Source organism: Sturnira hondurensis, unplaced genomic scaffold (assembly GCF_014824575.4).
Source record: "Sturnira hondurensis isolate 20B ecotype Veracruz unplaced genomic scaffold, ASM1482457v3 Scaffold0021795, whole genome shotgun sequence".
Lineage (NCBI taxonomy): Eukaryota > Metazoa > Chordata > Mammalia > Chiroptera > Phyllostomidae > Sturnira > Sturnira hondurensis.
In genome coordinates this window covers 8,914,620-8,938,259 of record NW_028094426.1, presented here as the reverse complement: position 1 = coordinate 8,938,259, position 23,640 = coordinate 8,914,620, and the positions used below count along the sequence as shown (strand labels likewise).

At 39.0% G+C, this 23,640-nt stretch overlaps 1 protein-coding gene across 6 annotated transcripts in view; it reads right to left on the bottom strand.

Annotated features, from left to right (window-relative positions):
- LMO3 (LIM domain only 3) overlaps nucleotides 1-23,640 on the bottom strand; it is a 222,481-nt gene that overhangs the window by 43,563 nt on the left and 155,278 nt on the right. For 2 of the 6 annotated variants that reach the window (XM_037033847.1, XM_037033848.1), the window contains one exon: nucleotides 5,010-5,223. In XM_037033847.1, the coding sequence (XP_036889742.1) occupies nucleotides 5,010-5,215 (206 nt within the window). In that variant the 5' untranslated portion in view covers nucleotides 5,216-5,223. Of the gene's footprint in view, nucleotides 1-5,009; nucleotides 5,224-9,339; nucleotides 10,371-10,539; nucleotides 10,988-12,319; nucleotides 12,475-23,640 lie in introns of those variants that run through there. The other 4 variants (XM_037033851.1, XM_037033850.1, XM_037033846.1 and 1 more) reach the window with 4 other exon arrangements.

Here is a 23,640-nt window from a genome sequence, read left to right as displayed (position 1 = left end):
AAAGTTTACAAATAAGAAATTGTTTTTATAGATGAAATATTTTAAGGAGATTATTATGAAGAAGTTGACATTGAGGAATTCTAGTGTGAATCCACCAATTTTTTTTTTCTGAAGTAAGGGGCAGTCTCCTAAAGTATTTTAGAAAACAAAATTTCCCTCCTGCTTTATGCTGATCCATGAGTGGTATATAGTGTAAAATACTTAAAATAGAATTTAATAATGCTAACAAACAAAAAAATTGACTTAAAAATATAATTTTTATAAAGCTACAAATAAGGTAAGAAAATTTGCAAAGAATATAATAGTGTTTTTTAACAGATCATAAAGTCTAATATACTCATATGTCAAAATATTTCATAATATTAAGATTAGCTTAGAAATTTAAATATGGTAAAAGTTATGACTATAATAAAGTGTGAGAAACCTTCAGTGAAGCTTGTAGAGAAAACAAAAGTTTATTTGGGAGGAGTTCCACTCCATATAAAAGCTTAAATTTTTATTTTTGGAATTAAAAATAAAAGTTATTTTTCAAATAATAAAAATGCATTACTTTCCAGGGAAGATATTTTCAACTGCCTAATATTAAAAAGATGACAATAAAGGGAAAATTGAACATTTTATTTAGCATTAAAATATGTATGCACTAAATTGTCAGACAAAATAATATTAAGAACATATTCATGTTTTCTCTTAAAGTCTTAATCATGAACTAATATAAATTTAACCTTATGTAAAAATTGAGAGGCACCAGGTTTGATTCGTGTAAAATGAAGTTTTAGCTAGATTAAGACTTTATGTAGCATTTGATTTCAGTGTTCTATCTTAAAGTTATTATATGATTATATTAAACCATTAATTTTTAATAAGCACAGCAACTTCAAATCCTTTTTGCTAATTGGCAATGCTGGTGGAGCGTGAAGCGTCACTCTTTCTCAAGAGTTTCATTTTAAAGAAATCATCCTCACACATAAAAAGAGCAAATTGCATTAAATTTTATATAAGGCAGTTTCCACTTCTCATATAGGAAGAGCTGTGAGTAGCTTCCATGGCACACATCACAGACAACAGCTTCAAACACACTCTGTGGTAAGACACGAGTCATAGAGATGCAAGGTACAGCCAGGATCAACTTAATGCTTAAAGTGTACCACACGCAAAAAGTTTTAGGCTTACCAAAAATCAAACAATTACCCCAGAACTTGAATGATAAATTCTGGTAGCATTTACTGCCTCCAGGTAGAAAAGTATTTTACTTCTCCCAGTTTTAACTTCTTACAAAATCTTAATTCTAAAACTCTGATTATACATTAACTACTTTATTCACATTTTCCAAACTGAAATAAAGATTATAGTTTGGCAGTGACTAGAGTCCTGTCAACACCATTACTAAAACTTTGCAATTTATTTACAGTAATTGTTAATCTACTTTAAGCAGTCTATTAATTTTAAGATCTAGTTCAAGATACAAAGATGCTTCCATTCTAATTGGTCATAAGCTCATCTTTTAATAATATAAAGTTATAAATGCCTTGGGTACATTTTTAACAGATACACTTCTATGCCTTGACAAATAAACATCAATGGGCAGATTGACATCACCGTTTGTCAGAGAATGTGTTAACAGAGGAAATTTTTTTAAGTCAATCCTTCTCTTCCTTTATGCAATCCTTCTCTTCCTTTATGGAGAATGATTTTACAAATGGGCAAATTCTCTCTCATTAGATCCATGCATTTTATATTCTACAGAAGAATAAAACACATTATGTCAGCGCCGCTGTGGAAAGTGGACTGCTCAGATTTGAAACTCGGCACTGTAAAATATTTTCGTTTCTTTTTCTTAAACATGACTAACTGTGCCACAAAGGAGAAAACAATCTGAGGGAAATAACATTGACCACAATTGCAGTTTTGCTAACCCGTGAGAAAATATTTTATGATTTAAATTCTTGTAGTCATCATTCAAAGAATTTGCACAAACAGACCATCACTATTATGTCTCCAACTAACGCAAAACAAGACACTGGCTCTTCGAGACTCATTGCTCAAAATTAGAGGTGTTTTATTGTATTGTTTTTTTTTGAAAAGAGAAGTTATTAGAAAGTTTAAAACAATAGGCAAAATATTCTTTTATAAATATGAAAAAAATTATCTAGCACAGGATAATACCTATAACAAATAACTTAGTAGTATAGGTAAACTATTTTTTTTCTTTCTTATTTTCCATATTCTTACTTAGATGTCTAGTGATTTGGACATAGTAATACAAACCTTTAAGTTACTTCTGGCTTGTTTGGTGCCTTGAAGAAATTATGTAATATCCAGAGACCAAAGGCCAAAGAAAACCATTTTTGAACAGGATTTAAATGGTTATTCATCGACTGTGCAAAATACAGAAAGGAAATATGCAGCACTAGGAGGGAAATAGCCATAGAACACTATTTGTTCACTGATCGTAGTGCAGGTTTTGTGTAATGATTAAATAATCAGATAAAACAATTTTAGGTACAGCTCCCTTTGCCCATTAGTTATTTCCTCCATTACCTAAAATTATGCCTTTCACAAAGCAGGCATTCAGTACACATTTTGAATGACTATTTATACATAATCAAAGAAATTAATTTGTAAATAAAATTGGCTCGATTGCATTTGTCCATTTGACATACAGAATCAGAGTGTATTTTAATGTGCCAGAGACATCTATTATTGAACATCCACACAATTTCTTGCCACCTAAGACTAAACACCACATCTGTGGCATAAGTTATATGATACCCAATGCAGTGTTTTTACGCACATATTAACTTCCCATTTCACTTCTGCAATTTTCGAGTGTTGATGAATCACTAGTTACCAAAATGTGCAACAACATTCATTTTAAATAAGGGATAAGCTTGCTGTGAACAACTTAGTTTGAAATGTCAACACCTTTTCAGCTGTTAACATAACAACTAGCCATTAATGTGGTAATGGCCGATTTAAGAGGAAATTATACTCTGAGAAGTGAATGTATTGGCAATCAGGACCAGGGTTTATATTTGAAGAAGTGTGAGTTTTAAATATAAGTTAACAAGCATTAAAAGTTTGAGTCTATCAGAAATTAACTAAAAGTTATATCACAGAGAGCTACACGTAGTGTTTTAGAGATACACAAGAATTTCTGATATAAAAACTTTTGTGAAACTTCCCTTCAACAAAAACACTTATGTGAGATATCAAATAGCAATTGAACATCACATTTTATTAGCACAAGGCAGCATAAAACAAAGCAAGTCCAAGGTTACTTTCTCACTCACTATTATATTGACAACTGCAAAACAGCTTCACTCAGGACACAGGTATTTCATTGGCAAATTTATATTTTTGATGTAAAAAATCCAGATATTTTCAAAGATTTTCTTTAAATTTGACTTAATTCTGTCTTTATTGCTTATTAGGACAGCTTAACCTTGCTCGACTATATAAACTTCTTGTTTTGGAATTGCTGTAACATAAGTCTGCTTGCGATACCACAGTTGTAAACAAATGTAAAAGTCTAAAGGAGTCAAGAAGCCGTGGCCTATTGGTTAGTAAAGATAAAGTGAAAGTAGGAAGCAACGGTAGGTGATTGAAAGCAAAACAAATGCTCTACCCAGAATGAGGCTCTAATTCAAATGCGTGGAGTAGAAATTTTTATTTCAAAGAGGAACACTGAAAGACCGCAGTTCTAAAATAATTCATGCAATAAATAAATTCGGATTAGTTGTGCCACCACAATGAGGGAAATCCCGGCTATAGAGTCACTTCCTACTGTTGGCACCTTGCGTGTATTTTGTGCACTGAAGAACACAGAGAAGGAGTAACAAGTGGTCATACTTAGTCAGGGGACTGTCAGGTGATGCAGTCCTAAGAAAGGGGAGGACTAGAATTTGAACAACAGTACTGAATCAACCTCTTGTCACTACCGTTAATCAAACAGTATGTTTTTATACATCAAGATTAAATCCGACTGAACAATAATTGAACTACATAGTGAGAAGCCCTAGATTTATTTCCTAGAAAGTACCTCCCCAAATAACCTATCTCGGTTAAGGAGTTACTACTGATTGATAAGTTTTGTGTCATAAGGGGAAAATTTTTTCAAAATAAATCACTTAACGTTGACTAGAAAACTGATTGATTATATCAACTAGGAACACGCAAATGATGCCATGTATCACTTCTTTAATTTGATAGATCCTACTTTATTAATTAATACAAATAATCTGCAGCTGACTCAAGTCACAAAGTTCCCTGGAAAGCAAAATAATTTTTCTTAAAGAGTTCATGTGTTGAGTACTAAATGCTGGGAACTGAGTGTAGTCAGCTTCGTGGATTCATAGGCAACAGCATCTGCCATGTTCTGAAACTGTTCTGATGTTTGCAGGCAAGAGAGTGGCTGTCATTTTCCCACTGCAGTGGGGATTTTTGTTTTGGTCATTTCCATGAAGCTACTGGTAAGTGGGAGGCTGTTAATGCTCACTGACCGTCTGGCTGTGATCACCTGGCGTGCCATGGGGGAAAGATGTATTCACACTCGGGAAGAGTTTTCAAAATTATATAATGAACATACCAATAAATAACAGTTGAGAATTTCAAACAGATTGACAAATCTGAAACAGTTGAATATTTTGTGTCAAACTCAGCCCACCCTGAAAGCTCATGCATGGTCTAATAAAAATTTTGTATGCTGATTTCTACCAAATACATCCTGGCCATGAACTGGCAGTTTCGATACCGGCAGGGGATAACCCACATCCCTAAATAGGAGCAACCGGGTAAGCCAAATCTAAACACTGTCCATAGTGTGTTTGGCTGACCGCTGCTTAAGCACCAATTTGCTTAACAGGCACCTGGTCACATTTTGAAGGCTGACAGGTCAACATCTTTCAGGAATACAGGCTGGTGGTAAGGAAATGAAACAAAAAAAATACACTTACAAAAGTATTTTAAAAGGAATCCAGTCATCACTGGTGTGCAAGGGTAATTCCTACCTCAGGTAGTCTCTGCGACAAAGGATAAGATTAGCTTTAGTGTACAGGGTGGAGCCCACCTCTCCCAAACGGCAGTCGCAGCAGGCACACTTCAGGCAGTCTTCATGCCAGTATTTGTCCAGTGCCTTTAGAAGATACCGGTCCTTGATCTTTCGGTTGCAGCCAGCACAACCTTTCGGCTTGGTGTCTGGCTGGACTGAGAGCATTTGTATACCTAAAAGGAGACAAAAACCAAAAAANGCATTTGTATACCTAAAAGGAGACAAAAAACCAAAAAAAAAAAAAAAAAAAAAACAACCAAAACCAAACAAAAACAAAAAAACAAAAAAACAAAAAAAAAAAACCAAACAAAAGAAAAGGAAAGAAAGAAAGAAAGAAAGCTGGGACTACAAGAAGATGCAAAAGATATCAAAAGATCTCAAACAAGATAAATACTTAATACTGCCTTTTTCTAGGAGTATGAGACTTTCTTTTTTAGGGCTGTCCTAAAATCCAACTAAATTTCGACAACAGAAAACCTCAGCCTTTATAAAGTCCTTATTGAATCACTTCTGAAGTCATATACACAAAGTTGTGAAAGTAATGGATTCGTGTTGTACACAGTAAAATGACATTATACACACAAAGTTAAATAACATTGAATAATTCCATAGTGCCACCATTCTCTACATAACATGCCTGCTTCAGGGACAAAATGTGAGTAAATGGCTAACCATCTTAAAGAAAGCTATTTAACATACTAGTCCACGTAGACTGTAGGAGTCCCAAGTGAGGGGTTTTTAACTGATTAAAAATTTCACTTAACATGTGCTTGATGGTGGTAGCAAAGCACACCCTCATGGGAATACACTATCCTGACCCAGCAGTAAAGATGCCTGTAAAGTACACAGTGCAGTCACCCCCAGTCTCACCAATGCGATGTTACTTGTTTGCATCCAAACACTTCCTCCTGTGCCCTTGATATTTCAAAGTATTTACTACGTTAAAATAAAAAATGTATTTATGCTCACAAGCATCATTTAGTGCCTCTATTAATGGCATATTACCTAACTATATACTATTACATACTCATATATAAAACTAAAGTATTGGATTATATAATTTATTAGCATAAACCTGCACATATTTATTTCATAGAAAACAACAGAAAGAAAAGTCTAAATACCTATAAAATTGCACCTATGTAAATGTGCCATATACATATATTATAAAATGCTATACTAGAAATCGGGGCACATCTATATTTTAGAGATACATTTTTATCATAAATAAGGAGTCTAGCTGGGTTATTTAGATTTGATACCTTGACTAAAATTTGAAAGAATAATCTCCTGAGTCTCCTATCCTTTCCTAAGTGTCAAACACCCAGCTTTTAAAAAAATGCTGGATCAACTATTCAGTTTCCTATTTACCAAACAACTCATTTTAAGCACTATAAAACACTATAGACATCTGTCAATTTAGAATTCCCTCATTTTACAAATTATGATACAGACGCGTAAGAGAGTTAAGGGACTTGCTCCAAGCTGAACAATAATTACGCTCCACACTTGGTGACCTCCCTACTGTCCAGAGACCCCTCTATGTCACACTTCCTCTCCTAGGCACAAAGTTTGAAACTTGGATAGAGAAGGATACAACACACCAAATGTGCATGCACTTGAAAGCCTCAGGAAAAATGTCAAGCTACAACCTTGAGCATTTTCTGTGTCCTTCCACCCTCCAAAAGAGTTAAACCTTCTTCGGTTTCCTCTGGTGCCTTGTGATGGAGACTCCGCTTCTATCACTTTCACTACCTTTTTTGTTTGAACCACACTGATAAGAGACATCCAGGCACCACACCATCACAGATGGATAACTTTCCTAGCTACAAATAATACATGAACTGCACGTAATATTGTTATGATGTTGAAGTTTCACTAGAAAATCAATTCTCTGGTTGGAGTGATGGAGTAGGCAAATGGCGTGGAGAAAAGCAGGGCGGCTGTTCCTTCGGTGTGATGGGCAGAGCTGTGGGTTCCGATGCTGCAAACTAGCAGCTGGCTTTGAACAGGAGGGCAGGTGGTGTTCCTATCGTCTGTTTTCTCTTCCTTTTCTTTGAAGGAGCTAAGGGTATAGTGTAGATTAATCATGACCCTTGATAGCTCTGCTAAACCTCACTCTCTAGAACTTCTGACAAATGAAGTTTCTTTGATCAGAACTAGTTACTGTCACTAACCTTCTAACAAGGTTCCACCAGGAATGAATCCCATTAATTACAGTACAGATCATACCCTAGTGTCTCTTGCCCATACACCTATGGGGAAGGAGAAATGTTGATTTTCTTAGTGACATTCTGGATTTCATTACTGTAAACATCTAGAGGTGTGTTATGAGTGGCTATTCTAATTATCCAATTTATAAGGCTATTCATTTTATATCACAAAGCTAATTTTTTAAAGCATCCTTTTTAGTCGTAGCCAAGCTCTATTTCCAAGTTGTGCTGCTACCATCAAGTGTGGAAGGTCAGCTCTCATTTATTCCAAATGCTTTACAACCAAGACGGGGAATACCAACCCTTGGCACAAGCAACACTACCCTGCTTGTCCTCACGAAATGTTTTTGTTGTGTTGACATTTTAATTTAGCACTCAGAGGCCAATTAATATTTGAAACTCTTGCATTCTGCTTGGCCTTGGACATTAAAGGAGTTTGATATTTTAAACTCCATTCTGCTGCCTTCCTTTGGAGAACATCCTCACCTTTTTCTTGAAAAGGAAATCTTTTCAATACTATACAACTTTACCAGTGGTAGAAAAAGAAGTATTTCGTAGTCACCACTTTGCCATAAACCTGAAAGGCAGGAAGGAGTCAGCAGCCTCCTCTCTCTACCCAGAAGAGAAGGTCTGGGTAGAATTCTGTGTGTGGGGCTGAGAAGCATTGTACCAGTCGCTCCTAGCACATCAGGACTCAACTAGTTTCAGATTGGCATGTAAATTGTTCTGAGGGAAATTCTTATTGCCTCTGAGACCCTGCCATTCTGAGTTATTTGACAGTTTAAGGGAAATCATATTTTTTTTTAAAAAAAAAGACATAAATAATAGCCTGTGCAGTGTGGTGTGCAGCAATAAGTAGAACCATTTCATTTAAACTCTGGTGAGCTTTTAATTGCCTGGATTGCATTGTGAGGCAGCCTAACGGTTGATTGCCTCCATTATGTTCCCTTGTTCTGTGCCATTCATCCGCACAGTCTCAGCTTCAGTAGTTAACACAACAAAGTAACCACAACTCCACAACACACAGGGGTTTAAAAAATAATCATAATAAAAGATTTGCAGCACTTAGACACAGTCTTTTATATTTTTGGACTAACTACAGATAGTGAATGGAAAACATTTTGTCCCAGTCTTGTCCCCGTCGGAAGATTCGCAGAGAACAATTTGGGAAAAGGAATTGTTGGAGGGAATACATAAAGGGGGCTGGCAGAGAGGAGATGCCTCAGGAAGATGCTAAAATGGGAATTCAGGTTCTGCAGCTGGGAGCAGTGACACAGATTAAAAGAATTTGGCCAACATGGCCATTCGATTGCCAAGAGGTACCAAACAAAAGATTTTCTCTCCTCCTGCCCATCTTCACCCTCTCCCAGCCCCCAGCCCCAGTTGGAGAACTGGATTGGGCCTAAAAGCTTGTTTCTCTCTGTTCACTGGCCCAGAGCATCCCTACAGGCTGCAGCGCCCTAAGGGACAACAATGCAAATAGATGTCCCCAGATCGCAGACACTGGAGCTGCTTAACTCTGTTCTGCCCCTTCAACTCCCAACAGCCCCTCCCCATCTCTCCACCACCCCCTCCCCTTTTTGAGCAATGGAGCTGGGAACCAATTTGATTCCCTTTTTCTCCAATGCAGCTGCAAGGCTCAGAGATACTGACATTTTTCCACTCTTATCAGTTTAATTACAGTTACCATGGCAGCAAAGTGCTAGTGCTTGGCAAAGGCCAACAAGAGATTTGCAAGACTGAGTTCAATTTTGATGCAGCTCACATGCAAAATAAAAAAAAAAAAATAAGAAACATACATACACTCTAACAAAGAATCCCTTGCGGAGTTATGCTCCAGCCTTTTGTGGTTGTGTCTTTGCAGCCACACAAGGGATGATTTGCAAAGAATGTAGCAGTATTTGTTGCACCTAGCCAGATTAATTGGTTTAAGCAGCAGTCTTTCAAAGCAGTTACAACAATAATATTTTGGATCTTTTAGAAAGACACAAAAGCAGCGGAAGAGTAGGGAGGCTTTTGAGCAGCCGAGAGTGCCGAGCGCCGGCAAAGTGCATCCATGATAGATTGTAACCTTACCAAAACTTTTCTCCTTTTTCTGCATGAGTTGACTTAGGCGTGCCTGAGTTGCAGCGGCTTCGCATTGAGCACCAAGCCCAAAGGTAGACGTAGAAGGGGGTCTCCTTATTTAGCTCAAGTGTGGACCTGGAGCGCAGCCTACACCGCTGAGGACCCGACTATTGTGAAGCCACTTTGGGAGCCGGTCGGAGTGGCGGTAGGGGGTGGGGGAAGGGATGAGTGCGGCCAGACGAGACGCGGCGCACACACAGAGCCCCGCGCACACACAGAGCCCCTCACAGTGGGGCAGTGTGCAAAATGATGGCGAATGACAAAGCCACATGCTTCCCTAACTCTGCCCATAATCCTAAAATCCCAGCGGCCCCTTTTAGCTTCGTGGTAACAAATGGATTTGATTAAACTGTCACATGCAGCGTTAGCATAGCATATCATGTTCAATAGGAAAAAGACCATAAATCTGAGTTGTATTTCCTAACAGCTATCGGGGAAGCCCCCCGTAAAAATGGGCTGCATCAGTTTGGATCTGAACCTGTGAGGACAGAGGCACCTGGCTCCACGGAATCTCGCTCCTCTGGCCACTTCTCCCAAACCACCTCCTCCTTTCCAGTCACTTTTCCATCTCTTGGGCACCACATTGAGTCATGGCAGAGTGGGGAGAAGCGGAAGTATCAACAAGAACCAAAGGGTTGCAATTTCAACTCCTGGGGGTGAGGGCGGGGGGTCATGGATTCCAGCAAGTAAGGAGAAGGGGGCTCGGGAACCTACCTAGGACCCAATTCCCCGCCTGTGGCCCGGGCCAGAGCCTGCATCTCCGAATGCCAAACTCTCCCTGCCCCTCTGTCCCGGGGAGTCAGGGGTGTGGAAATGCTGCAATTCAGCCTGAACTTTGACTATTATCCACTCGAGTCGTACTTGAGACGTTCCGCAGCCGCTCTCCCTCCTTCCATCCACATCTTCCGCTTGCATTTCATGTCTCATCATAAAAATAATGAAGCCTCACATGATTTAAACAAAACCGTCTCAGCAGAGCTGCAGCCCGAGCGAAAGTTGCAGTGCAGAGCGGGGCTGCAGCTCCAGTTTATGCCTCATTAGGAGGCTCGGGGAAGAAAAAAATACCCACATCCGCACACGCACGCGCGCACCCGCAGACACACACACCGCAAATAAGCCGACGCGTGTGTACACAGTTGCTGCACTTACCTTCTCAATTAAGCGATACAGGGGGAGGCGGTTCAGAAAGCACAGTGGCTGCTTTGTAGCGCTTCTCCTTGGGAAAGGTCAAAAAGAAGCATTGTTTGAAAAAAAAAAGGAGGGGGAGGGAATCTCTATTTTTTTAAGTTTGAAATAATGAGGTCCTTCAAGGATCCGCCAAGTAATGGTGTTGACCGCATCCGAGCCACAGGTGTCCTCCTTTTAGGCAACTGCTGTCCGAGGCTGTCTCTCCGTCCTGGCTCCAGACAACTTACCCCAGCAGCACGTAAGGAGCCGAGCTGAAGGAAGCCCCGGCTCTCAGCTGCAAAATGCAATCCCTTCCCAGCCAGACATAATACAGTCAAAGAAAAGGTCACTCAGTTATTACTGAGCTGGTGGAGCCCAGGCAGCGCTTGTCAAGACCACAGAGAAGCAGCTCCCTTCCGATTTAAGACTATTTACCTCTCGCCCCCACCCCTCCCCTCTTCTCTCCTTTCCTTCTCTCCCTCCCTCTCTCGCTGGCTCCCTCGCTCGCCCGCTCGCTCTCCTGTGCCTGTTCTGCAGCTCAGTCAAGTACAGCCGCCCTCGGAAAGTGCAAAGCAGCCGCGAGACAGATCGGGCTTTGTTGCTAATTTCCCAGGGTGAAAATTTACAAGCCTGCGAGTGCAGTCAGCACAACCACACGCATATGCTACTCACAAACGCTGGGGACGACCCCGCGCACGGAAAGTGACCTCTGCAGGAGTTGACTCTGGCAGGACCCTATCTCCTGGACCCGTCCAGAAGAAGTCCTGCGAAAGAGCTCGGAAGGAAAAAGAGTAGGGTTCCTAAAATAACCTGGGCATTTTGGGAGTAGGTGGCCACATTTACAGCTAACTGTCTTCCAAAGCCATTTCTGAAGCTGCCAATTATGGAAATTAAAATAAAAGCAAGGGAATCAAACTGCTACCAGTACACACTGGGAAATCAGGCAACTCTCTCCTTTCAGAAATGTGTGGGGCTGGCTGCGGTTGCCCGGGTCTCTGACTCGCATTAATGAACTCTCTGAAGTTGCTGCTCTGTGGGGCAGGTCTACCAGGCAAGACAGACCCAGCCGATGGCACATTCCCCTCCCTCCCTTCCTCCAGTGGCCCAGAACCCAAGTGAACTTATCCCCCCGTGGCCAGTACTCGACTCCCCTCCCCAGCCCTCCCCCCCCCCTAAACAGTTTCTGCAATTACTTGAATTTCCTACCATTTTAAAGGTACATGCCAAAACGAAACACACTCAAGAACACCCATAAGCCTGTTTTCTTGACCCCCTTGGCCAAAGAGCCACTGCACATTCTCACAGGCTTGTTTTAGAGGCCTGGTCAAATTATTTTCTTGCCTCGTTTATTATTTTTCTAAGCTTTCAAAATTCAAAGTCATCCTCTCTTTTTGACAGCTATCCTAGCATCCTCACCAGATTTTCAAAAGCTCTGTCAAAGGTCAAGCTTAAAATTAGTCCAGATTTGAATGACACTGGCTAAAATGTTTTAAGGACCAAGAAAGTTTCAACTGTTGAACTCCAAAAAAACTTTTTTCTTCTCAGTACCATTAGTTTTAACCTCGTTTTAGATGAAAAAAAAATCCAAGCACCCCCCCTCCTCCATGAATATTTAGGCTAAATTACACTTCTCTTCATATAGAATGAATGGTATAGCTTTGATAACTTATTTTTCATCCCTTCCCTTTTTATAGGTTTATAATCAATGAGTATGTGGTTTACTTTCTTCTCCCTTTAAAAGGCAACAAAACTCAGAACTAACCTGAAAAATAACGAAAGTCACAAACGGCAGATTAATAAGAACCCCTTCAGTTGATTTGTTCTGTACATAGGCTGACTTCCTAAGTTTGGCTTTTCCGGCCCGTCTAAGCAGGCACACAGGCACCTCACTCATCCACACAGCTCCTGCTGCTGTACCCTACCTCTCTGCTCCAGCCACTGTGAAAACACCCCAGTGTGTGTGTGTGTGTGTGTGTGTGTGTGTGTGTGTGTATGTGATGCACGCTCTCTCTCAGCCAATGTACTGAGAAGAAGAAAAGAGGGAGGGAGGGAGAAGTATGTGTGGGGGAAAGGGAGAAATAAAATCAAAACAAATGGTACAGCTAATGAGGACAATTAAATTAATTATGTTCAAGGAGATGAGATTTTTTTTCCCCTCCAACTGTATGATCTGTTACCCCTCGCTGGCAACTGCTGCTCTGTAATTCATGGCAACTGATTAGTGCATCTATGCAAATCTTTGTTTAAATCATTCAACTAATTAAATGATGGGATTATTCCTCTGCCTACGGTGACATCATTCGCAGTAATTAGTACTCTATTTGGACTGTGGCAGTAAGATTCCCGATATCAACAGCAACCTGCAAAGACATTAACCACTTTGTCACCTTATTTTTTTAAGGGACAAACACCCAGATCTCTAATTGCATTTTCCAACCCCCCCTCACTTTCCCCCCAATCTTCCTTTTTCTCTCAATTTTACAATGTCCCCCATACTTGTACTGGCAAGCAAAGGGAGAAAGAGAAGAGGAGAGGGAGGGGGGCAAGAGGGAGAGGAGAGGAGAGAGAGATAGAGGGAGAGAGAGAGAGAGAGAGAGAGGGTGAGAGAGAAACTTAGTGAATAATATGCCAAACCACATGTGTAAAGGAATAAAATGGAATAGTTAACATTCAGCTCCATGCCATTCATTTTCCCCTAAAATGTAATGATAATTAGATGGGTCATAAAATGCTCTTCTTTTCATTATGACTGATGAAATGCATTAAAGCTGACAGGGTATTACCTGACAGTAATTAGGTTTTGTCATGAATTAAATTATTTGAAAGCAGGCTATCTCCCCAATCACGCAATTTACAGCAAGATTTTTTTTTAAATCTGTGCTACTGAAGAGAGAGAGAGAGAGAGATAGAAAATCGCAGTTTTTCTCCTCATAATCATATGAATTATTCACAGAAAAAAATCATCAGAAAAACTCTGTGCAGATGAAGAGGCTTGCCGCTTAATGTACCGCACAGATGTGATCAGCTGCAGTTGCCGACAATGAAATACACAAGTGCACGCAAAGTGATCTGGTGAACAAGAGGTGGAATTTAATCATCTTCTGCTGACACTTTGTGAAAAACACCATTAACCCTCAGCAAACCCCCTGTTTTCCTGGCTCCCCCCCCAACCCTAAAGTCTCACCCCTCCAGCGAGAGAAAAAGTGAAAGAAGAATTTGTGCTTTTGTTTACTCAGCCAAGCTAAAGGTTGGATCCAGCCAGGCAAGCAGTTTCTTCATTTCCTGAGAGTAAACTACCCAGTTTAATTACAGATCCTTCAGAAATCTTTGCAAAAGGATTGCCATAAAGAGCTAGATCTTCTTGGTCCGATTACCTTTCGCCTGTGCCCTGGGTCTGCAGCTCATCATACATTTGATGAGACAATTTACTTAATATACCCGCCACCCCAACCCTTATTAAAGAGGAAAAAAAAAGCAGACTGTCTTTTTCAGGGGTCTTATATTGTGATATCTTTATGAGGGGAAAAGGGAGAGGAATGACAGAATGGGGTGGAGGGGGGTGTTTAGGGGGTGATTAGATATATACTACTTACCTTTGCTCAAAGGAGATCTCCCACAAGAAAACAGTATATATATGTATGTATATTTCTAAATACGTCTTCAAGTTCTCAGCTGCCTCTTTCTTTAAAACACACCTCACAGATTACTTTTGTGTGCGGGTGTTCAGTAATGATTTCTGTGGCGTCCCAAAGATGCTTCTGTTATGTTGCCGTCTTTTTTTTTTTTTGAGGGCAGCAGACAGGTTGTGGGGGGGCGGGGAGGCAAAGAGCAGCACACCCTGAAAGTCCAGGTGCAGTGAAAGGTCTCAGTCAAGGGAAGGATGAGGTGGATGCTGCCCCCACCACACACACTCCCACCACCACTCTTCGAAATTCAGCAACACAAACGAAAAGGAGCCTCTGCCCCTGCCTTCCTGTCTTTCCTGTGTGCTCCTCTCTTTCCCACTTTCTTCCCGAAATGCATACAAAACCTGAGTGGGCCAGCGCGGCTCCTCCAGTATTTAAACACCTCGCCAGGTCCCTAGTTAGCAGCTTCCTTCAGCTCATCCAAGAAGCTGACAAGTACTGTTAGAGGAGGTTGTACATGTTGCTCTAATGGACCTCATTAAGTTCTACTTACAGATGTTCTCTTAACATAATTGATCTGCGGTGAGTTGAGAAGACTGCAACTTATTCCCTAGCCCCCAATTATGGTTGGGTAATTAGATCCCCAACCTCCAATTTTTCACATTCACCCTTCTAACATTCCAAAATATCAAAGTATCTCTCTCTCACCAAAGCTCCCCCTTCCCGGACTCCACTCTACTCACTGTATTGACAGTTAGATCTGCTCTAACCTTTGTAGTGACGCCAGTTTTAATGGCGCATTCAGTCCATTGACAGAGCTGTGTTTTTCCCCCAGACTCCCCTCTCCTCTCCTCTCCATGCTACCCCCCACACCCAACCCTTTAACCCTCGGAAACAAAAGGGTAAAAAAAAAAAACCCTCTAACTTGTATAGTTTGTACTTTTGATAAAAGGTTTCGGTGATGAGCTTTGGCAGTGGCGTTCTTTCTCTAATGTCTTTTTATCTGTATTAATTCCTCAGATGAAAACTTTAAGGAACAATGGAGGAGAGAGGTAGTGCTCTGAAACGGTGAGAAGAAAAAAATTACACAGCACACCTGGGACAGATGAAGCCAAACTAGTGCTTTTATAATGCCAATCAGCAGGGCTGTTATCATCCCTCTAATTAGGAAAGCAGCCTAAAACAGAGAGCACTTGGGGAAATGGTAATGTTATGGTTTTGCACTTAAAAGGAGAGACATTTCCTGCACTGTAAGAATCTGGGATTGGGGCTGACAAGTCCTTTAATTAATGGGCAGGATTCCCTGTGTGTGCAAGTGTGTGTGCATGTTTTAATTCATAAAAGTGGACAAAGGGTGCTCTGAGGAGGGGGGGAGGCCTGCTGGGGGGAGGAAGGGTGAGTCCATTAGTTTGAAGAGGAACAGAGTTCAGAGCTACATTCATCTTTTTTCTTTCACCCCCCAAAGGACTGAGGTGCACGACTGGAGTGAGCTGGTTTCCCTCCCATTCCAGGAATTGGAATGTTTAACTGAATAAAAGCCCAAGGCCAAAAGCAAACACAAAGTTTGAGAGAGCCCCTGGTTTAAGTTGGCAGATGCCTGGATCCTGGTTTCCTCTCTCTGCTGTCCCTTTAGACCGGCGTTTCCCACAGCTCTCATCCGAGCTGTAGTCTGGGCCCTTTTCCTGCTCACAGGTGACCAGGCTTCTCCCCCATTCTTCAGCACTAAGCCACCATATCGCTTAAATAGTTCCAAGAACAAGATTATTCCTACTGTTTAAAAAAATGTGGCCTAGTATCCTAAGAAAAAGAGTTAATATTTGTCTTTATGAGGGTTTTGAAACAGAACACGTTGAACCCAGCAGCACTGAGTTCTTGGTACTGTTTTAAATGGCTTTTTAATGTGTAGGAAAAATTCTCCAATGACTCTACGAGATAGATCTCAATTTCTTCTTTTCCTCTCTCTGCAGTTATTGGCAAGCACACATATTCCTATACATCTGCACATGTAACTGCATATGGGGTAGATTCCTTTGAGGGGAACTTGACATAAGATTTGCTGAGATCTTACCTAATTTATAATTTTTCCCCAAATAAAGCTAAAAGGCTGTACTGCCACCTCTGATATACCAGTGTGTGGCCCAAAAATAGCTACCGCTGTTACAGGAACAAGCTACAGGGATGCAGATGCAGCAAACGTTCCAGAGATTGATTAAAAAACTTTATTTTACACCAAACTAGTGCTTGGTTTATGTTTCAACTGTGTAAAATATTTAGATTCTTAAGAACATAGCTTATTCATTCAAGTTTTTTTATTGTCATACTATCAATGGTTTTGTTTTTTAGAGGGAACAGCTTCTGATGTCAAAATATCACTTAATTTAGAGTGGGGGACGGAAAACTGTACTTCAACAATAATTAAATAAAAAAAATAAAATAGCAAAAAAAATCACTTAATTTAGAACCTATACATTTAACCTGATAAGAACAGAGGAGATTTATGGGAGGGTTTATTACATTTTAACATTTTGTAAATACATTAGAGGGAAGAATAATCCTTAAAGAGGTTAATGGTGTTCGTAGTTTTTTTTTTATAGAGCTGAAGTGTCATGATAGACCCCCTTCTTTATCAAAGGGAGCAGAAAGTGAAACCAAAGAGTCTAATTTTCAATATCTCAATAAGATGAAACTATAACGAAGAGGAAGCTCCAAGATTATTTTTATAATGTATAAGATGTTTTTCAGTAGAATTTGAAACAAAATAAATATCACGTTGTTAGTAGTCATTTGAAAAGAACATTTTCATTACTTTACAGGAAAATCACTTCCCGAACAAAATATACATTCTATTCTCACGTTCCTCCAAGATGCTGAGAAAAAAACTGTAATATTTTAAATGTCCTCTACTAATGTATTTAACTATTAAACAACCACAGCAAGCTTTAAGCCACAGATACTTTTTCCACGGGTAATATTTTTTAAAAAAGGACAAATGGTAACTTGAGAAGAAAATGGAAATGAGTTTTCACTTACAGTGACCTCGGGTGGGTAATAAACCTAAGAAGAGAAATTATATTGTAATAGGCCATGCTTCAGTTTATAAGAAAACAAAAACAAAATAAAACAAAACACAGACTTGACACATGTCTTCCGAATCAGTCCATAAGGGCAATTTGCTCTTAGTTTAAATTGTGTTGCATGATAAAATTAAACTTTTACATGTCACCAGTATTCTCCATGGTCTTCTAAGACATTTGCTAAGTTTTTTACGTGTATCGTTATCACAACAGACTTGTTCGTATGGAACCACCCGCTAAGTGATCAATACTCTGTCCCGCCTGCAAGATTTGTAAATTTCTTTTTCTCGATCAAATTTCTCCTTCACACTTGCACACTTCTGTTTTAATTTTCCACATATTAAACAGAATTATCAGCTGCTGCTCCAAGAAAACTTATCTGAGGCTTCAAAATGATAGTGTTCTTTAGGAATCGGAGCCAGCCACAATTCTGGCCATTGCTAGTTTCTCTTTAGTTTAATTGAGAGACTTTTGTTTTGTTTTGCTTTGTTTTTAAACAGTAATGTTTAATTCTTAGGTGGGAAACATTTGTTATTTCCTCATATTTCAGAGACAAATTTAATACGTTGATCTTGGTTGAATTCTTTTAGAGATAAGGTGTGTACATCGACCATTGAACAGAGGGTGACCATTTACAACCCTCAAGCTACTTCCCTGTGAGTCTGTGCACTGGTTGGAACGTTTCTGTCCACAAATGGCTGTGAGCCGAGTGTCTGGATGGGCAACGAGATCTGCCCAAGGAGTTAAATTTAACGCACGTCATGGTCTGTCCTGCCTTTCTCTTGGTACTAAGTTGCCTAATTGTCTTCCAATTAGGAAGACAATTGCTCCTTTATCTCCTAAGATATGGGAATAATGATCTTCAAGTGAAAGTGTTTGAAAGATATGTTATTCCATTTCTGTTAGGCCCTCCTAACTGATATAGATAATTTAAAATGAAAAACATTTCAATTTTTCCAAAATTAGAGATGATATACAGGAAGCATAATAAGCCATAGTAACTAGCTTATAGAAATTTCTCAATAAATGGTACCAATTATAATCATATTCAATATGACCAACTCAACATTGAACAATGTTTAAAATAAAATTTTGAATCTAAATTATTGATAAAAATAACTCCCTAAGCATATGAAAATCAGATGCGCCCTGGCTGGTGTGGCTCAGTGGATTGAGCGTGGGCCTGTAAACCAGCAGATCGTGGTTCGATTCCCAGTCAGGGCACATGCCTGGGTTTTGGGCCAGTTCCCTGCAGGGGACTCATGAGAGGCAACCATACATTGATGTTTCTCTCCTCTCCTTTCTTTCCTCTCTAAAGATAAATACATAAAATCTTTAAAAAAAAAAAGAAAATCAGATGCTAATTGACACTAGTATTTTAATATTTTTATAGTGTGTACACTTTCAGAAAGATTTATTACAGCATAGTGTAAAGATTGTTTCATTATCTATCTCCATGATTCCATCATAAGTTCCTGAAGGCAGAATGTACCCACATCTCAGTAACTGCAGGGTTTAAACCAGAGCCTAGTGCATAGTAATTGCTCAAATTGCACTGCACAAATGGCTAAATGGAAAAACAATAAATGAATTAAACACTCAAACGATAATAGGTCTAAATAAAATTATCATTGCTTAAAATCACTAGCTTTGTGAGACAAGTAAAGAAGAAGATAGAAAATGGAAATCAATGGAATTTTCTATACAAACTGGAATCATAATATATAGTTTCCTTGACTTGCAGAAACATTGTGATATTTAGAAGGTTTGTACTGATAAGAATGTTTAAACAGGTGATATTTATTAGTTATTACTATTAAGTAAAAGTAATATTTTCAAGAGGGAGGCCATTAGTAGTAAAATAACATCTCAGGTAACTTATTTAAAACAGTCCAAGATGTAACTTTTGCTAATTATGTCTTAAGACACTTACAACACTGCTCCCCCTCCCCCAAATAAAAATATGTGACATTGAGTCATCTCAAAGAACCTAAAGCTAGAATCTGGGAGGAGCTTCTAAGAACCAGTGGTAGGTCACTTTGCTTGGCATTCTTAGGCTTCATCTCAAGATAAAGAGAACACCTAAAAAAGAGAGGAAGACACATTGTAGTTTCCTCATGTTATTTCTTTGGGTCTATAACCAGGGTATACACCAACCAACAAAAGAGGCTACCAGTGTGTTGGTCTTTGAGGTATGTAAAGGTGTATTCTCAGACCTCCCCCCACCTTCCCAAGTGCGATCTTTCTCTCCATTCAGAAAGAGCATCTTTTGGAAATAGCTGGATAGAGCTATGAAGTGGGACCACTGTTTGCTCCTCACAACTGGCTGCTCATGTCTCCATAAGCACAGGACTAGAGACAGTGACAGAGACAGTCTGGACACGCTTTATACCAGAACATTTATGCTGTTGTCTATTATACCTTTAGAGGACCAAGCAGGAGGTAGAAGGGACTACCACCTCAGTAGAATGAATGCCTTCTAGAAATCATATTGGAATCTGGGCACATTAACTTCCTTTCTAGCTGTGAGTCTGGAAGAAAATGTTATTGTCATTGATTCACCAGAGAGTGTGGTTTGGGGCAATCCATCCATCCTTATTTTGATAGTCACTGAGTTAGGGTGTGTCTCATTCAAAAACTTGTAAAAAGTAGAAATAAAAGAAAACAATAAGGTACAACAATACTGTGAAATAAGGGAAAGGAATTACCAACTTGAAGTCTTAAAGAGCATATGTTTCTAAAAGTAATGTCTTTGTAAGACTCAAGAAACATTCTGAAACTTGTTAACTAAACTCAGTAAAATGCAACAATGAATCTCCACGAAGCAGCATCAGCACACAATTAAAAACAGAATGAAATAGGAAAGGATGGTAGATAAGCTAAAAAATTCAATGACATTAAATATATAACAGGACAATTACAGCCCATGTTTTAAAAGGTATCAGAAATATTGAACTATAGTAATGATAATACGGAAGAATTAATTAGTGATGTGGAGGAATTTGAGAAGCTTTCCTAGAATAAGAGAATAAAGAGATGAAAATTATGACAGAGAACATGACCATTCATAAGGCCAAAATGGAGCTTTAATATGTTTAATTTGTGTTCCTGAGAAAGGAAACAAAAGATAGGAAACAGAAGCAGTAAATAAAGATGTTATAGAAGAAAACTTAACTGATAAACCTGCGCAAACTGATTTAAGTGATTTAACTGTACTAAAGATAGAACAATTGATGAGACATATATAACTCATACTGACAAACTTTTGAATTACAACAAATGGTCAATCGTTTAAAAACTAAATAATGGGGGGAAGTTACTAATAAAGGAAAAATGTATTCAGCCAGCTTCAGACAATACAAGTAACTATTCTAAAATAATGAAAAATATCTAAGAGTTTTAGAAGAGTAATAGCGTGACCTAAAGGTTTCACATCCAAACAGTTTGTATTCTCTGGTCTAAGAGACATTTGAGAATGGTTTTGAATACATATGTGGTCACAAGAGTAACACTTACATGACTTTACAAACAAATTAGCTGAAGCATTGCCCTGAATCAGCCTGCAGAGTCAGAGGTGGAAGTCAAACACGGGACACTAAAGATACCACAGCTGTCAGGTTTGTCCCCCCTCTGACTGGACCAGAACATCTGGAGTCCCTTTACCTAACACGCTGGTAGGATGATGCTGAAAGCCAGCGCTTCCTTCCCCTGCTTCTCTTCAGCTGCTGCCGCTTTCCCACCACCAGGAGACATACTTTGGATGCTTCATTCTTCACCTGAAAGTTGAGACTGAATCTTTTGTTAGGTTCAGTAACCTAGGAACTAAGTAGCACTTGCGAAGTGACTAAAAATTATATTTACATGGATGAAATATGCTTGCCAGTGTTTTTGTTAAGCTATACCTCAGGCGATATACTGGCAATTTTTAAAATAATATTTCCTCCTTCATGAGTCCTGTATTATGAGAAAGTTTTTGTTTGTTTGTCTGTTTTTACAGATTCGAAAACTTACTCAAGAGTGTTTGTAGGCTCTCTCAAAATCCCACACTTAGTAAGAAATAAATCTAAATTTGCACATTCTGATTTCAACTCAGATATTCCATTGCTTGTGGAATTTATGATTAGCTCATGGATGTTCAGAAAATGGTAGTTTATATTACATTTTTCTTGGTTTTATTTCATCAAAAAAAGAAATAACCTTTATGCCACTTAATATTTTTAATTAGTTTAGCCTATGTGGTTCAACTCTCAAGTGTATAATTATCCTCCATAAAGATATTTATATCTGAAAAGTCACTTTTCTAATTCCCAGTTAACGTGCTAGATTCCAAAACTTTTTTGATATCTATTCTCCTGATTATTTTGAATTAGATTATAGTGCAGATTACATATTTTGAAGAGAAAATGTAAACAAATTTAAAAAACAGGGTTTTGAGACCTTTCCTGCTAAAAACTTTGGTCCAGTTAGTAGAATACATGGAGCCGCCATGGAACTGTAAGCTTTCCACAGCTGTGAGCTGTAAGCTATTTAAACTTTCTAGGCCACATTTTAAATGTATTAAAACAAATGCCTCGAACTAAATTACTTTTTTGCACCCTTTCAGCTCTAAATTTGTCATATCCTTAAGAATGCTTTAAGCAGCATTAGAAACATGCAAAAAAACAAAATGTAATTCGAAGTCCCTGATCAATCAGCCAGCTACACCGGGGATTGTGATGAATTTGTAAACACTGACTTGTGGTTATTAAGATTCTAAATCAACCAGTTGGGCCCTTGTTGTTGTCTGTAAAGTCTCAGTCACAACAGAAAATATGGTCAGGTGGGGTTTCCATGGTCAATGTTCTCTTGGCTATTAGCTGGCTATCACCAGATAGCATCGTGATTAGGACTCAGTGATAGACCAAGTCCCTACATAAGGCTTAGAGGATACTCTATATAAATCTGAAAATGTGGTGATTAAAAGAAGAAAAAGAGAGGTTACATTGCCTTAAAGTTGTAGTAGTTAAGTAATACTTGGTAATCTGTGGTCTTCAGGTACAATACAAGAGATGTTTCTTTTTTAAAATAATTTTTTAAATTAACATTCTTTTTTAAAAGATTTTATTTATTTATCTTTAGAGGGGAAGAGAAGGGGAGAGAAGGAGAGAAATATCAATGTATGGTTGCAGCTTGTGAGTCCCCCGCTGGGAATTGGCCTGCAACCCAGACATGTGCCCTGACTGGGAATCGAACTGTGATCATGTGGTTCACAGGCCCGCACCCAATCCACTGAGCTATACCAGCCAGGGCACAAGAGATGTTTCTTTACAAATTTTTCAGGTTCTCTGCCTTTCCAGCTCGATGGGGGTGGCTTGAGTAAGTGGACGCATAGAACCCCTCCAACATTCCAATTCTGCTCTGTGAGTATCTTTTTCTTTCCAATTGTTTGGCATCTATTTCCTTTTATTTTCTTGCAAGCAAATCACCCTCCATTTACTGAAATCTAAGATGTTCTATTGTGTCTGAAGATCAACTCTTTTTTGCAAAGTAGGATTTTTGTCCAATCCACAAATTGCTATTTATTGTTCCTGTGTTCAGTTATTTTCTTGCCCTTGGATATTCCTAATTTTTATGCCATTTTACATTTTGTGTATGGTGCCTTCATATAAATTAGTTTATAAGCTATTCCATTTTCTCCCTTTACAACCTGTTTATATCCTATGTCCCTCACACAAACTGGCCCATCCTTTTGAGGTAAAGTTCTCGTGTATACGGTGTACAGACTCTGGGAAGTGCTGTACCATCCTCTGGACTCGTATGGAATTTCCATTCAGGACTTCGTTTCTGCCTCGGGTCGCTGGCCCTTTAAGTAAGCTTCCTTTGCCTCAAGCTGAGCTCTGTCTCACCCTGAGTTCTCCACTTCTTTCAGGCTGATCTTGCTATGAACTGAAGACTACACAGCAATGTTAGACAGGACTTTCTGGGAGGATAGAAATGTTCTCTGCCTCTGCCATTCAATAGTTTAGCCACTAGCTGCATGCGGCTCTTTAGTACTTAAAAATGTATTTAATATGATGGAGAAGTGAATCCTTAATTTTATTAATTTTAATTAAGTATAACAGCAGAGAGTTTTTAAAGTATCTTTTTCCTATTCTACACTTACACATTTCTTGCACTTGGATTACCCATCGTCATTCCCTCAGTCCCGGAAATCCTAGTTGTCCCATTAAGTCCCAATTTAGAATCAGATTCTACAGGGCATCTTCCTGACATTGAGCCCATACCAAGCTTGTCTTTTTTGTTGCATTAATCATCCTATCACTCTGGCGATTATTGGACACTGTTATATGTTGGAATTTAGCTGCTTCACGGAGGTGTGTTTTTCTCCATAATCAAACATAAAC